Source organism: Lycium barbarum, chromosome 9, assembly GCF_019175385.1.
Source record: "Lycium barbarum isolate Lr01 chromosome 9, ASM1917538v2, whole genome shotgun sequence".
Taxonomy (NCBI): Eukaryota; Viridiplantae; Streptophyta; class Magnoliopsida; order Solanales; family Solanaceae; genus Lycium; species Lycium barbarum.
Window position 1 is genome coordinate 125,872,664 of NC_083345.1, and position 15,237 is coordinate 125,887,900.

Here is a 15,237-nt window from a genome sequence, read left to right on the forward strand (position 1 = left end):
TCTTATAAAATTAATTGAGATGCACATAAATCGATCCGGAAACTACCATTATTAAAAAAAAATGAAACAAATGATAGTAAACTAACCACCCACAAAAGTATATATTAAAATTGATCGCTACAGAGACATATATTCCTCCACTACCAAATGATAAACTACTATAGTCAATAAAATAAGAGAAAACGAATCTCATTTAGTAATAATTAAATATTAAACACACACACACACTCTCTCTACTCTAGAGACGAATATGTCATATATGCATATACACACATCAAGCACATAGAACTTCCACAAAACCATCTCAAACATTCCTTTTTCTGCTTTTAAAACCACTTGCTCAAAAGCTACTCATTTTTCGTTTTCACCTTAAAAATATACCTTGTGCTTGCTCCTCCTCCTCCTTGTTCTTCATCCATGGATACTTCTCAATGGCCACAGGTATGAACTAAAAGAAATAGTAATAGAACCATACCTTATTTTATAAGTATCATTTATCTCTATTTGGAGTTTCTCTTGCAACAAATTGAATTTGTATACTTTTGAAAAGGTTGATGTAACCTTTTTCTTTTCCCCTCAATCTTATGCGATTGTGAAAAGGTTGAAAAAGAGAAAAAAAGACGAAGTTTGTTATTTAGCATAAAAGCAAAAAGCACACAAAGGCAATATTTATTTCTCCTCTTCTATGTGTGCTCCTTTAATTTTACTTCTTTTTGTTTTTAATTATTCCTTTCCCTTTTAGGATATAGTGGTGAAACCCATGGAAGAAATTGTACCACAAATAACAAATACAATCACTACAAGGAAAATTAGGCCTCATCAACAACAAAAAGACCAAGCTTTGAAGAACTGTCCAAGGTGCAATTCAGCAAACACAAAGTTTTGTTACTACAACAACTATAGTCTTTCTCAACCAAGATTTTTTTGCAAGACTTGTAGAAGATATTGGACTGATGGTGGATCTCTTAGAAACGTTCCTGTTGGTGGGGTTTCAAGGAAATCCAAAAATCCTTCATCAAAAAATTCTTCTTCTTCATCAAATATTATGAAAAATAATATTATTTCTCCTACTAAAGTACAAGATCCTCCTAAAGGGGTTCAAGATCTCAACTTGGATTTTTCATCTGATTTCAAGATTATATCTGAGCTTATCCAAGTACCAAATCATTCATTTATGCCAATGCCCAATATTTCTGATCCAAATTCATCAATTTACTCATCACTAAACTTGTTCTCTACTTTGGATCATGGCCTAATTGGAAGTAGTACTAGTGGCTATGAATGTAATAATGTTCAAGATTTGCAAGAGAGTACTACGACTACAACAAGTGGAAGGATTTTGTTTCCTCTTGAAGATCTAAAGCAAGTTTCAAACACATGTACTACTGATGAGCAAAATAGAGATCAGCCTACTGGAGAATCATCAACTGGATATTGGAATGCAATTTTAGGAGGAAATGGAGATCTTGGTAATTAAAGAAAATACAAGAAATGATATGATTTATAACTACACAAATTTCTAAGCTTATTTTAGTTCACAAGTTTTAGAAGTTTTTATCTTTTTTCTTAATCTAGGTGCTCAGGCAAACGGTGTCACATAAATTAGGACGGATGGAATATCATATAATTTATCAGGGATTTTTCAGATCTTTCAATTTTTTTATGATGTTTTTTAGTGTTTTATTGCTAGGATATATTTAATATCTTGAAGGGTTAAAGGGTTCTTCTGATCTCCTAGATCTCTTTGATTTCTTGTTTCATTTTTCAGTGTAGTTAATTATTTGTGATTCAACTTTTAATTATGGTTGGTGGAAGTTATAATGTTGAGCTGACTTATAACAATAGGTAATTGTCGTAGCAACCTGAGGATGATAACTTAGAAATATAGTCCTAGTCTTCCCTAACATGCTATATACAACATTGATAGTGTGAAATTTGTTTATGGCGTCGGTGTATATAATTTTACTATTGCAAATATGAAATTGTGACTTATGTTCTTGAGATAAATATGGCTTATTTCATGATAATTTAGCTCTACTTTTAGAGCCTGTTTGGATGGGCTTAAAAAAAGTAGTTGAAAACAACTTATACAACGACGGATTTAGAATTTTCACTCAGGGTGTTCAGAAAAATAATTGAACCTAAATATTCGTTGTAATATATGTTCAGGGTGTTCAAAAGTTAATATATGTACATAAACACATAAAATTTACCTTAAATATACACTGTAATTTTTTGTCCAGGATGTTCGGGTGGGCTCTTGGTACATCCGCCCCTTAGCTTATAAGCCAAAAAAAATAAGTTGCCCCAACTTATTTTTTTTGGCTTATAAACTGCTTTAGATAAGCTAATATTTTTTGAACTTATTTTAAGCACAAAATGACTTATAAGCTGGCCAGCTAAACACTCAAAAAAGCTGAAAACAGCTTATAAGCTGTTTTCAGCAACTTATAAGCCAATCTAAACGGACTCTTAATCTTATTTTCCCTACACAAATTTTAAGCATTTCAGGTTCCCATTTAATTAAAATGGGTTTACGAGATAACATGAATATTTTTTTATTAACGGTGTATAAAACTTAAACTCGGCTCAAAATTAAATTTGAACTCGAACATAGAAAAGAATTCTATAATTAGTAACGGTGCGTTGTAATATATGTGTGTTTTGCCTCTCTTTGTGTATTATGTATTTTGTTTTTTTTGTATGTAATTAGTTTACCATTACAAGATAGTTCCCCTTTGGTCAGAAAGGTGGACCACAAACATTCCCCTTGGGAACCGTGCGGATGAATAATCTCTTCCACTTACTCAGTCCACCACTAGCCCAGATCTGCACCCTCCAATAATTTATTGCAAATAAAAAGTAATAATATAATACTAATAATTAATGCTAATGCTAATGCTAATGCTAATGCTAATGATAATAATAGTACTAATACTAATAAATAACTAATACTCCGGCTATTGATTTTGTGAGGCAATATTTTTTTGGTGTTCCAAAACGATGGATACATTGCTACGTTTAGGAAACTCTCTAATACAAACATTTCTATTTGCACTTAGAGGCGAATCTAGAATTTTTGAAACATGGGTTCATCACCAAAAAAAAGAAGGAAAAAATGTATTAAGTGAGACTTGATCCCTAGACTTCTAGGTAAATAATTCAACTTTCAATCAAGTGCACCATGCATCTTTTTTGTAGCATGTGTTCCAACATATAGTATTATACTAATTTTAGAAAATATATGCATAAAATATCTAGTTTTACGAAAAAATCATGTATTCACGTGCTCCATTAACACCTAAAATCGCCGCTGTTTGCACTTAATGATATGCTCTTATTGGAATGCCGGGATATGCAAAAGGAAACAAGATTCTAGAATTATATTCTAGTTTGTTTGTTGATGCGCCAAAAAAAAAAAAACAACTTTTAAAATTTTGTGCTCAGCAGTGATGCATTCACGGTTTCGCCTAAGTTGCGTTACCTTCTATAGTCACAATTCAAACTTATAAGTGTTCCTGGATATGGGTGTGGTAATTTTAGGGTTTTACTTCCAAAATGAATATTAATTTTGTATTAATCTAAAGTGGTGTCGACATATTAATTATTACGTATAAAACGTGAAAGCGGTATCGGATATGACACACCTTACTAAAGGTTGCCTTCTTCACAAGGGCTCAGTGAAACCCTATCATAATAATAAAATAAATTACTAATTATCATTACATCATCGCGTAAGGTTTTGTTGTTTGCCTAAGTTATTTGCACACATTTATTCATCTTGACCAAACAGTGTTATATAAATTAAACAGTTAGTACATATCATCTTGTAAAGTTTTACTGTTTGCCACACGTCATTTTTGTGCACCATAAAGGATAGGAAGAATAGGAACCTTTCGCTCTTACTCATAAATCTCGGGTTTGAGCTTCAGAATTAGAAAAAATATCCTGGTAGAGAGCGTTTTTCCCCTTTTTTTTTTTTTGGTTTCCCATCCGGTGTCCGATACCCGCACTGGGGCCCCACTAAATCAGAATACGTGCTGGGTAATCCCACGTTGGGAGGGTGAAGCACTCCCTAACAATGATGACTTTGTACCCAAGGGGGCTCGAACTCGAGGCCTCTTGGCTAAGAATGGAGTAGTATGAGTAACTACACCACAACCCTTGTTGGTTAACGTTTTTCCCTTGAGTGAGTCTTGCATAGTGTGAGTTTGAATTAATCAGACTTGAAATTGTAACATTGCCGCCCCTTTGTTTCTATTTTGGGAACTTAGATAACCAACAAGTTTGCACATTTACGAATCATTTGATTGTTCTGTGAAATTCGGAGTTTATTTGGCGGAAATATAATAGTGGCTCTTCCAGCACTTGGTAATTTGCAGATTCGACATCTTAAGTTAATATGCAGACATATTATTACTTAACATAACTTACATATTTAAAGCATTTTTCAAATACAAGTCACTCGCTGCTTTTTGATAGCCCTCCAGGAGGTGTAATGGATATATATCATCATGATCTACAAGAAAGGACTTCAATCCGACGGTCTCTAAACAATCTTTTGTTAGAACACAAACCCTACAATTAATGGGACTATCTAATTATGTCTCAAGTCTCAACATTCCATTGTAAAAGTTTTTGTAACCATTTGGGTTGTAATAGTTCTTGTTTCTACCCTTTTTGTAAGTATGTTGGTTTGTTTCAATATAAGTACGTTTTATGACCCAAAAGAAAAACTATATATATGCAAATCATTTTCAAATAAATAATGAGTGCGCGTTAATATTCACTATCATAACAGTGCATTAATTAGCCTATGCTCCTTTTCTGCCCGAAAGTATTGTGGATTGAGGTACCCGTTATTTTCCACCAGTACAAGTTCAAATAACTTTACCTATTTTGGAATAATAACCCTAATCTTCAAGATTCACACACGTCAGTAACTGTTACTATTTCACATCTTTGAATACAACTTTCAGTCTCATGTCAATCTTAAACCGTCTTTTTCAGCCATTGCCAAATGCTAAGATATGATACAAATACAATATAATATTTTTTAATTGGTGGTCATATTCAAGTTGATGTTCAACACACAAAAGTCACTATTTTATTTTTTGTCGCATAAAAATATCATACTGGGCTCCGTTTAACGCTAAAGTAATATCGTAACAGTTTACGCTGGAATTAATATCTTCAATACCTAAACCAAAAAATCCTTTAAATTAATCAGATTTATGTACTTTTCTTTACTATTCAAAACAAACCAAAAGTCTACCACAAGAATAACATAGCATAATAAAAGCTTTTCCTTCCAGATTCTTAACAAGAATAACATAACACATGTAGCCTAAGAACATAATCAACAAATGGATAAGAAAATCTCTCATAATAATACTCTTGAAAAGAGAGACTATCAAATAGGCTGCATACCCAAAATTTCATTATTAGTTCCAGTCATATTCTTTAATCGATCTGTTGTTATACGGATCATGAGAATATATGCCACTGTCTAGTAATTCCCATGTACAAATAGTATCACAATGCTTTGTATGCCTCTCAGAACTATAAACCTCAAAGCTAGCCTCTCTGTATTTTTGAGAATTAGGATATTGCTTGTACCAAACTTTACACCAAAATAAAGTTGTGCCCCAAAAATTCGTTTTGAAGGAAAATCTGTATATGTTACCAGTTGAAATCATATGCTCTCCTAAATCATCGTCACTCGATTTGCAACGTACGTTTGCTGGTACATGCAACTCGTTTTTCAGTATTACATCAACGTCTTTGAGGAAATCGCCGTGCACACACGGTGTAAGTTGTGCGGAGAAAAACAGTACGAGACAAATGTAGAACACAGGAAATTTTCTGTTGTCCATTTTTTTGATCTTGTTCTTAGTTAAGTTTAATGTGCAGTGTTATGAGTTTCTTTAATAGTTAATAGAAATTTAAAGTACATAAATGCAATTGAGTTAAATTAAATGTATCAGAATTTAAGAAGTAATTTAGCGTTACTGATATTAAGAAAACCAAACCAAACCAAACAATGATCAAGGTCTCAAGGATGTGAACATTTAGTATTAAGTCTTAACAAAAAAAAAAAAGGTCATGTGATCATGTCTCTCCTTTGAGGTAAACAAATTAAATTTCATTTGTGGTCGTGAATAAGTGATTTTTCAATTTTTTCGATCTTATTTACTCATTTTATTAATGTCTATAACATAAATGAGATAATTTATAGCCACACAATTGCTTATAACTAATTTTACATCACAAGTATAAAACCTTCTTAATTTTTAAATTCTGTTCATAGTCAAACACCATCATACATACTGAGGTGGATGAAGTACATGTCATCAGCTAATTAAGTCATGATAAATTAATATGATTAAGTGTAAAAATATTGTAATGGCAATGGCAAATTTGTTAAAATCAACAACCATATTATCCATCTTTGTCAATTTCATACACTGGACTTTCACCTATATCACAACAACAATTTCCCTTTGTCATTTCATCCAACATGTACGAAATCGATTATTTAAGGTAAATCAGGTAATTTTAATCGATATATGGAAGAACCAATCTAACTGAAGGCATTTGTGTTAATTAGCCCGATAAATATGACGAGGGACAGAGTCATCTGCACCCTCCATCCCAAAATAAGTTATCTTAAAAAAAGTCACGCTCATTAAAAAAGCCAATAAATAAAATATGGAGTTTATTTATTGAGAATTCAGCAATATTAAAGACTAAGGGGTCATTTGCTATATGGTATAAGGTGAATATCTCAACATTAATTTTGAAATTAATTTTGTACCATATTTGGTACAAGGTATAAAATTATCGCAAGATAAATTTATACCTTCTACCAAATAAAATATAAAATAAAGCCCATAGTTAAAGATGGAATATCCCACCTTATCCCATTAATTTTAAAATTATTTTATCTCACCTTTTAGATGGAATAAATTAAGCTTAGAATTATAATACCAGAATAATTTTGTATGACTATGAAACGACCACTAAGGGCATATAAGTGACACTTTAAGGGGTCGTTTGGTTTAAGGACTCATTAGTCCCGGGATTATAATTCCGAGACTAATTTATCCCATCTATTGGGATTATTTTATACCATCTAAAAAATAATATAAAATAATCGCAGTATAAGTGGGTTAAGAAAGTATAAATTGGGTTATCCCAGCACTAATTTTTATACCATATTTGGTACAAGGTATAAATTTATCTCAACACTAATTTATACCTTATACCAAATATGATATAAAAATTAATGCTAGATAACCCACCTTATAACATAAACCAAACGACCCCGGAGTATTTTGCCGAGGTGAAACTTATTTTGAGATGCCCAGAGTAATAAATGAAGTAGAGGGGTAATTTTGACCTAAATAAAATCAAACAATCATATCCATCTTTTTCAATTTCATACACTGGACTTTTCACCCGTATCACTGCAACACGTTTCTCTTCGTCATTTCATCAAACACCTAGTAGTCAAAACCCTAAATATCTTCTCAAATCATAGCAAATATAGAGCGAATTTGGAATATTCAAAATCAGAAATGGGAGATGTAGCTGATAAAGTAGCATATTTTCAATCAATCACTGGTCTCGATGATTCCGATTTATGTACAGAGATTCTCTCCGCACATAATTGGGATCTCGAATTAGCCATCTCTAATTTCACATCCAATACTACTAGTAGCAGTTCTAGGAGCACGAATCCCGAGGAAGTAGAAACAACTGGACTTGTTGTTGGTGGTGGAGTACCGCTGCCACGTGGACTTGCTTGGAGGATTGTTACGTTGCCCTTTTCTATTATTTCCGGTAGTCTAGGCTTAATTTCAGGTTCGTTCTTCTTTTTTTGGTAATTTTTCAAATATATACCGTCAAACCTCTCTCGTGTTGGGTTAAAACGGCACAAAGATACTCTTAGAGCTCGTTTGGATTGTCTGATATTGTGCGCTTTGGGCTAAGCCCGCATAATTTTTTCCAAAAGGCCTCACATCATTAAGAATGTCCAATTCCAACTCCTTATAAGTAGCTTCGTTTTCTTTTTAGCTACTAATGTGGTACTTTGTTCACACACTCAACATCTTAGCCGTTATAGAGAATTGTTGTTATACACTTATAGCAACATTGACATTTAAATAATATTTTGTTGTTATAGGTAAAAAAGATGTATAAAATCTAGTTTTTCATTTTTAATTGCCAAATTCTAAGTTTAATTACATTTTGTATAACGAAGGAAAATCTTTTAATGATGACAATATATATATATTCATATGATATGTTTAGTCAAAATCTCTACATTGGTAATCATAGATATTCTATTTTTATAAAGAAGGTTAATTATTATATTACCAAAAAAAGAAGATACTGCTGTTATAGGGGGTAATTTTACAAAGAGCGTACTATTATAAAATTAGTTGTTGATGTTATAGGTGAAATGCTGTTATAGAGAAGTAAAATATAATATAGAAAATAGGTTCGGAAAAAACTTGGCTGTTATAGAGAGGTGTTGTTATATGCGGATGCCGGAGGTCTGACTGTACTGCCCAACATAAAATATTACGCTACGTAGCTCAATATACAATATTATACTCGTGGGAAAGCATTATACATGATGATGTATCAACCTTGCATAAAAGATGTTTATACACAAATATGAGCTAAATTGGGTAACAAACTCAAAGTATGAGCTACGTGACATAGAGCGTAATTTTCCCTCTTTTTTTTAAGCAAATCCACTAGGCGAGTTGCCTAGGGCTAAGTTTTTCAATATAGGAAATTTATGGTCTATGTCTATTTTTGAAAATATTTATGCCACGTAGCCTATATTTTGAATTTGTTACTCGGTTTAGCCCATATTTGTGTATAAACACTGTTTATGCACTTTTATACAAGGTTGATACATTATGTATAATGCTTTCCCCTAGGTATAATGTTGTATAATATTGTATAGGAAATTTTCAAAAATTATACAACTCAACATAAAATATTACATAATGTATAATAGTGTATAAAAGGTGTTTATACACAAATATGGGCTTAAGCGTGTAAATACTTTCTCCGAATAGACATAGAGCGTAATTTTCCCATTATATATTGGGCTACGTGGCGTAATAATTTATATTGGCCTGTATATTTTTGAAAATTTCCCTTTATTTATTTATATAATAAAAGCGAAACTCAAAGGAAAAAGTACAAGCAAGGGGGGCTAGACGTTACCTTACTAATCCTATTGAGGCGTAAAAATTTCAGGTGCGGTTGGATTTGGAATGTGGGCGGCTGGTGGTGTTCTATCGTATGGGTTAGGCATGATTGGGCTAAATTCGGGACGTAATGGTGAGTCGTCGACACGATTGGTGTCAGTATCCGCAGCGGTATCAGAGGCTATGGATTTTGTTGCGTGTTTTGAGAGGGATTTTGGTAGTACAAGGCCAAATTTTGTTGCTGAAGGTTTTATGGACGCATTGCAGAGGTCTAGGAATGAGTATAAGCTACTGTTTGTTTATTTGCATTCGCCTGATCATCCGGATACCCCTGTGTTTTGTGAGAGGACTCTTTGTAATGAGGTTTTGGTGGCGTTTATTAATGAGAATTTTGTTTCTTGGGGTGGGAGTATTAGAGCTAGTGAGGGTTTTAAGATGAGTAATAGCTTGAAGGCGTCAAGGTTTCCCTTTTGTGCTGCTGTAATGGCTGCAACGAACCAGAGGATTGCTCTGCTACAGCAGGTATCACAATTTATTGCAATTAGTACTATTTAGCCTTGGGCATTTCTGCAAATTAGCTAATTTGATATTCCACTTTACTATTGTTGTCATGTTTACTGCAAATTGCTAGTCTAGTACATGATGGATTGGACGTTCATTATGGAAATAATGTCTAGAATCGTGCGTGTTTGCCTATTTTGGTATAACAATGTTTGTGTGAGCTTAGCACCTCAACTATTCCTTTGGTACATGCATCTTTCCGTTAATATAGTTAATGCGAAACTTTGCTCAAGGCTAAGGCAAATGGGAAGAAATCACTTTAACTTCTTTACCTTGTTGGGATTGATCCTTGGTTTCCCATGCTTCTCATTCTAGCTCTGTTGACCACAAAACCACACCATTGGGTGGGTAAACGGTTTGTATATTATCAATTGTGTTCCTAGAGATGTCTGATTGAAGTGCACACGATATTAAATCTAGGGAGAAAAGTTCGACTATTGTGGAAAATTATGATTTTTTATTGAAAGGTGGAATGCTATATATCACTAACTTGAAAGCAATTGGCACAAGCTTGTTCCCTGAACTTGGTGGGGAAGGAAATACTCAGAGCTTGTAACCTCAACAACCTCTATCTAACTTGTTTGCCCCTTTATATAGTTTTTGACTTTATGCACTACCAACATTTGTTGCTGCAGGATATTTGCAATGCATGCCAAAATGTGATAGAGGATGGCTGACATGTTTGATTGGATTTGAGAACTTAGCTTCTTATGACATAATTTGATTGAGGAAAATATCGTTACAACATCGCCAATTGGTCTACTCCCCTCAGCGGCTCAGCTTAAATGGGGAGTTCTCCATTAGCAGTTTGATTTGCTAACATGTGTTCTCTATAACCAAAGCAGCATAGCAATCTATGACATGTGGCTTAGCATAATGGCTTATAATAGCATAGGCAAAAGCACTAAGTGATCTCTTCCCAATCTGTCAAAGCTTTGGTGGACAGAGTTAAACCTGTACCTGGGCTAGTGGAAGGTAGCAGGTGTTCCGCGAAATTAGGCAAGGTGCATGCAGCTGGTCCTGATACCACGGTTATAAAAAAAATTAATTTTCTACAAACATGGCATGTCATCTGTCTCCTCACTCATCTAGAAAGAACCATTAACCAAACGAACAGAGGAAAATGAGAGAATTTTTGGTCTTGAACTAATTGTAGTTTCAAGATGATAAATTAAGATTATGTGATATTAGTGCAGCTGCTTATCTAACTACAACAAAGTTGATATGCTATTATTTTGTCATATCATTATAATTGTATCTAGAAGTGAAATGTGAATTTCGGGTACTCCTTAGGGAGTTCTCAGAGTGCATCTGATTGTTGAATGCTTAAGTGAGATTATTTTAGTGATTTTAACATGAAGAAGGCCTATGGTTGTTGGTTTTAACAAAAAATTCCATGGTTATTGTCATTTTCCCTCTTTTTTTTCTTTTGAATTTGCAATCTTTGATGAAATAGAGGGAACATGGTTGATCCCTTTTATACTCCTCACCTTTTTCCTACCCAAGAAGTTGACTGTCTATACGTCAATGTGACTTCTGGTGAATGTATGTATCAAGAGAGTCATTTATCTTGTTTTTATCAAGAGAATCACGAAATTACATTCATTTTGAATGAACAATCTTATACTCTTTTGGTTAAGTATGCTCAATGACTTGAAATTATTTGGTACTTTTATCAAAATAAGTTGCATAAACCTAAACAACCTCCTATCAAAGTAATAGAAGAGTAAAGGTGGAATTCAAGAGTCAATAATGTTCATGCAAAGGGTCTGATAAGTAAGTTTACAGAACACATGGCTGTACAAAGGAATTAGATTAAGGGGAGAAAAGAACACAACTATTTGTTCACAGTGAATTTGAAAACATGCCTTGTTTTTTGTTGTTACATGTTTTCTCGGAATGATTAAGTGTGGACTTATTGTTTGAAGTGGGATGATCAACTCGGTAAATAACATTGTCCTACACCTTTCTTTTGTGCCTTTTGCCTGCTTTACCCGCAAACTTAACTCTGCAGTTTGTTTACTTTGTTCTCATGTAATATTGTCATTAAAGGTCAACTGATTTGACATACATTATGCTTCTTATAATGAATGAGCAATGGTAAAAAAGCATCATACACTTGTTATAAAATATATTCTCGGTTTATTGTTTTAGGGTATTACGACTAAGTTGATAAAAATGTTCAGTATACAAAATTTATATCTTTCAGCTAATTGAAATTGCTTCTTTTAGTGTCTTATATTTCCATTTTCTTCTGCCCCAAGAGTATTCACTCTATTTGGAAAACGTTAGTTTAACCATTGTTATGTGTCCTATAAAAGTTATTGGATTCCATTACAGTTCTCCTGAATATGCTCAACAAGCATTTCAACCTTAAGGGTTCCTCTAAATATCACCATTGTCAACTCTGAAATGCTTACTCTTTTGATTGAAGAGGGTTGATCCCCGTTTCTCTTTCTAACATACTGTTCTAAGCTTAATTGTGTAGCATTTCATCGTTTGTTGGAAAGTTATGCATGTGATATTCCTTAATTCTGAGATATTGCAATGTGGAATAAAATGCCTATGAAAAGGAGTAAGCCCATTGTGGGCAAAGATAGACAGATCAAAGATTATGCTACTGCTCTAAGATTTCTCATCGATGGGTTTTCTGTACAAGTTCATTGAGGCCAAACGTATATTCTCATGATATTAGCCGGTTTTCATTCATGCCTTTTAGCATGTTTGTGTTCCTTTTTTCTGGAGGTTGACTATTATAATCTTATGTAAGCAAGTGTATGCTTTAGTCTGGAATATAATTGTTTTCTCGGGACAGAAGGGCCGACTGCCCTGTTCTCTGTCAATTGGAAAGAGTTCATGATGCTAGAGAGTTGGGAGGGGATATCTTTTCTGCCTCTCCAACAACTGTTACTTTGAAAAAGATAACATGGTTAGCACTTTGTAACTGTTGGGCATTGGCTCATGTTTGTGTATCTCACTAAACTATTCCATGTCTACGTGCACATGCTTCCTGTGTTCTTTTTTTGTGTATATTCCCCTTTTTGCTCTCTTTTCGCTAGCTATCTACAGAAAATGCTATTAGGCTTTTGGCCTGATGTGTAAAGATCAATTGATGCTATATTTTCTACGTAAAAGTATCACACAAAAAGGTAGAGTCCCACACGAAAAAAGAAAAAGGCAACCTAGAGCTGTCCTACTATAATTGGTACTACTATTTTCTGAAGGAAGCACACGTGTCTCAATGACTTCTTTGTGTGTAGAAAAATAAACCTGCTTCATTGAATATTCTATTAGCCCGATGACTTGTGTACTTATTTTGGTGAACAACGCTCTGCAGGCGGAAGGGCCAAAATCTCCGGAAGAATTGCTTACAGTACTGCAAAGAGTGATAGAGGAAAGTGCCCCTGTGCTTGTCACGGCCAGGGTTGAGGCAGAAGAAAGAAGAAACAACATACGTTTGAGGGAGGAGCAAGATGCTGCTTATCGTGCTGCACTAGAAGCTGATCAAGTAAGTAATTTTAGGTTCCAAATTTGCCTTTCCCCTCTTCAAGTTACTTTCTGATGGGAAAAAGCTTTACATTGATGAACTGTTTGCCCTTTACTAGGCTAGAGAGCGCCAGCGGATAGAGGAGCAAGAGCGTCTGGAGAGGGAAGCTGCTGAAGCTGAAAGGAAAAGGAAGGAGGAAGAAGAGGCCCAGGAAAGAGCAGCACACGAAGCTGCTGAAAGTGAAGCTGCATTAGCTAAAATGCGGCAGGAGAAACTATTGTCATTGGGCCCTGAACCTGAGAAGGGTCCTGATGTTACCCAAGTAATCATCTTCCTCTTGATTCTCATATTAAAGATGTCTTTATTACAAATTTTGGTGAACAACATGGTTTTTCTCAACTGCTCAAGCCTGATCTTTTGTCTTGATGCTCCTCCATGGCTTACCGATATTCTGTTTCATTCTATTGATTGTTCAAGCTCCAAAGAATAGATACATGGAGCCATCGCTTGTATATTCTCGTTGATTTTAGGTCTTGAATGATTTGAGTTGGGAAGATTTGAATAGGAAAGACTATAGTGCTAAGAAAAGCCGTCCAGCAAAGGGATTTACGGGGAAGAGAAATAAGGAATCCTGGAAAGTATTTAATTGGTTTCTTAAGGTTGAGCAAAATGTACATGTCAAATGTAGATGATTTAAGGGGGAAAATAGAGTGCAAGATGAAAACTGCTGAATCTCAGGCGCAATGCTATGAACATAAATATTTATGTGGTTCTCAGTGAACAGAAAGGTGTTCATATTGCTCTCTTGATTAATTTGTTTTATGTGGTTCATTCAGGTTTTGGTACGGTTTCCTACTGGAGAGCGCAAGGAGAGGAGGTTTCATTGTACTACTACATTACAGTCGCTGTACGACTATGTTGATTCTCAGGGATGCCTAGAGGTTGACAATTACAAGCTGGTATCCAACTTCCCTCGAACAGTATATGGCTCAGAGAAGCTTTCTTTGTCCCTTAAAGATGCAGGACTACATCCTCAGGCCAGCCTTTTTATCGAGTCGACCTAATGAGAACTACATTCATCTTGATGGGTTCAATTAGTAGTCTTGTTCTAGAATTTTTCCTTCCGAAATGTTTGTAACTCATCCATAGTTAGCAAGTGAATTCAATAGACAAATTCTTGCCTATACTATTTACTGTTTTCTCCCAACATAGAAATAAGCGAATGGGATAATTAATAGCAGATTCAATACAAATTGCAAAGAAGCTTTGTATACCATTCAGTACTAAGGCAACCTGCATTTTTGCTAGGAGAGACGAAAATAGTGTCTGCTTGTGAATTTCTTCAAAGCCTTTACTAACATGGGTTCTTTTGTATGTAGACATTATAGAATCAACAAAACAATAAACCAATTACGGAATCAATCTTATAATCTATGCAAAGACGAGATACAAAAAAAATTTGAAAAAAGCCGAGTAGAATAAATAGTTATATTGTAAAGACCTGAAATATCCAAACCATGTGAAAAAGAAAAACCAAACCAATAATCAAAAGAGTGGCTTCGCCCGGACTCGAACCGGAGACCTTCAGTGTGTTAGACTGACGTGATAACCAACTACACCACGAAACCCTTGTGGAGATCAATTTGTCCAGACAACTTAATATATAATCATCCAGTGAAGTATGGACTTTCCATTTATAGATTTAGCTTAATAACATTGAGACTTAATGACTTCTAAGTTTACATGAACTATGATGTGGCAGAATTATCATTTTTCACTTTGATACTAGGGGTATATATCACTTTCTTATCTTGATCTTTTCTTTTGTTTCTCAGATTGAAAGAATGACAAAGATCAGCTCCACGAGTTCCAAGTTAAACTTGTGCCAAATTTGCATTATTAACAATCTTTTATGCCAGAACAAGGTCAGTAAACTAAAGGTGCACATCCTTTGAT

At 34.3% G+C, this 15,237-nt stretch overlaps 2 protein-coding genes and 1 non-coding gene across 3 annotated transcripts; 2 read left to right on the forward strand and 1 right to left on the reverse strand.

Moving 5' to 3' along the window:
- The first annotated feature begins 226 nt into the window (after positions 1–226).
- On the forward strand, positions 227–1,723 carry LOC132608780 (dof zinc finger protein DOF1.8-like). The gene is made up of 2 exons (XM_060322523.1): positions 227–441; positions 743–1,723. The coding sequence occupies exons 1-2, from the start codon at positions 418–420 to the stop codon at positions 1,475–1,477; spliced, it is 759 nt and encodes a 252-aa protein (XP_060178506.1). The 5' UTR covers positions 227–417; the 3' UTR covers positions 1,478–1,723.
- Positions 1,724–7,438: 5,715 nt separating this feature from the next.
- LOC132609954 (plant UBX domain-containing protein 10-like) lies at positions 7,439–14,544 on the forward strand. The gene is made up of 5 exons (XM_060324177.1): positions 7,439–7,866; positions 9,283–9,755; positions 13,132–13,302; positions 13,400–13,603; positions 14,118–14,544. The coding sequence occupies exons 1-5, from the start codon at positions 7,581–7,583 to the stop codon at positions 14,343–14,345; spliced, it is 1,362 nt and encodes a 453-aa protein (XP_060180160.1). The 5' UTR covers positions 7,439–7,580; the 3' UTR covers positions 14,346–14,544.
- Positions 14,545–14,835: 291 nt separating this feature from the next.
- TRNAV-AAC (transfer RNA valine (anticodon AAC)) lies at positions 14,836–14,909 on the reverse strand. The gene has a single exon. It is a non-coding gene; the product is annotated as a tRNA-Val (tRNA).
- Between the last annotated feature and the right edge of the window lie 328 nt (positions 14,910–15,237).

Bases quoted from the DNA above. Each gene is read 5' to 3' on its own strand.
- LOC132608780 (XM_060322523.1), top strand. From the start codon at position 418: ATGGATACTTCTCAATGGCCACAG. The intron at 442-742 runs GTATGAACTAAA...TTTCCCTTTTAG, and splicing joins ATACTTCTCAATGGCCACAG to GATATAGTGGTGAAACCCAT.
- LOC132609954 (XM_060324177.1), top strand. From the start codon at position 7,581: ATGGGAGATGTAGCTGATAAAGTAGCATATTTTCAATCAATCACTGGT. The intron at 9,756-13,131 runs GTATCACAATTT...AACGCTCTGCAG, and splicing joins GGATTGCTCTGCTACAGCAG to GCGGAAGGGCCAAAATCTCC. The intron at 13,604-14,117 runs GTAATCATCTTC...TGGTTCATTCAG, and splicing joins AGGGTCCTGATGTTACCCAA to GTTTTGGTACGGTTTCCTAC.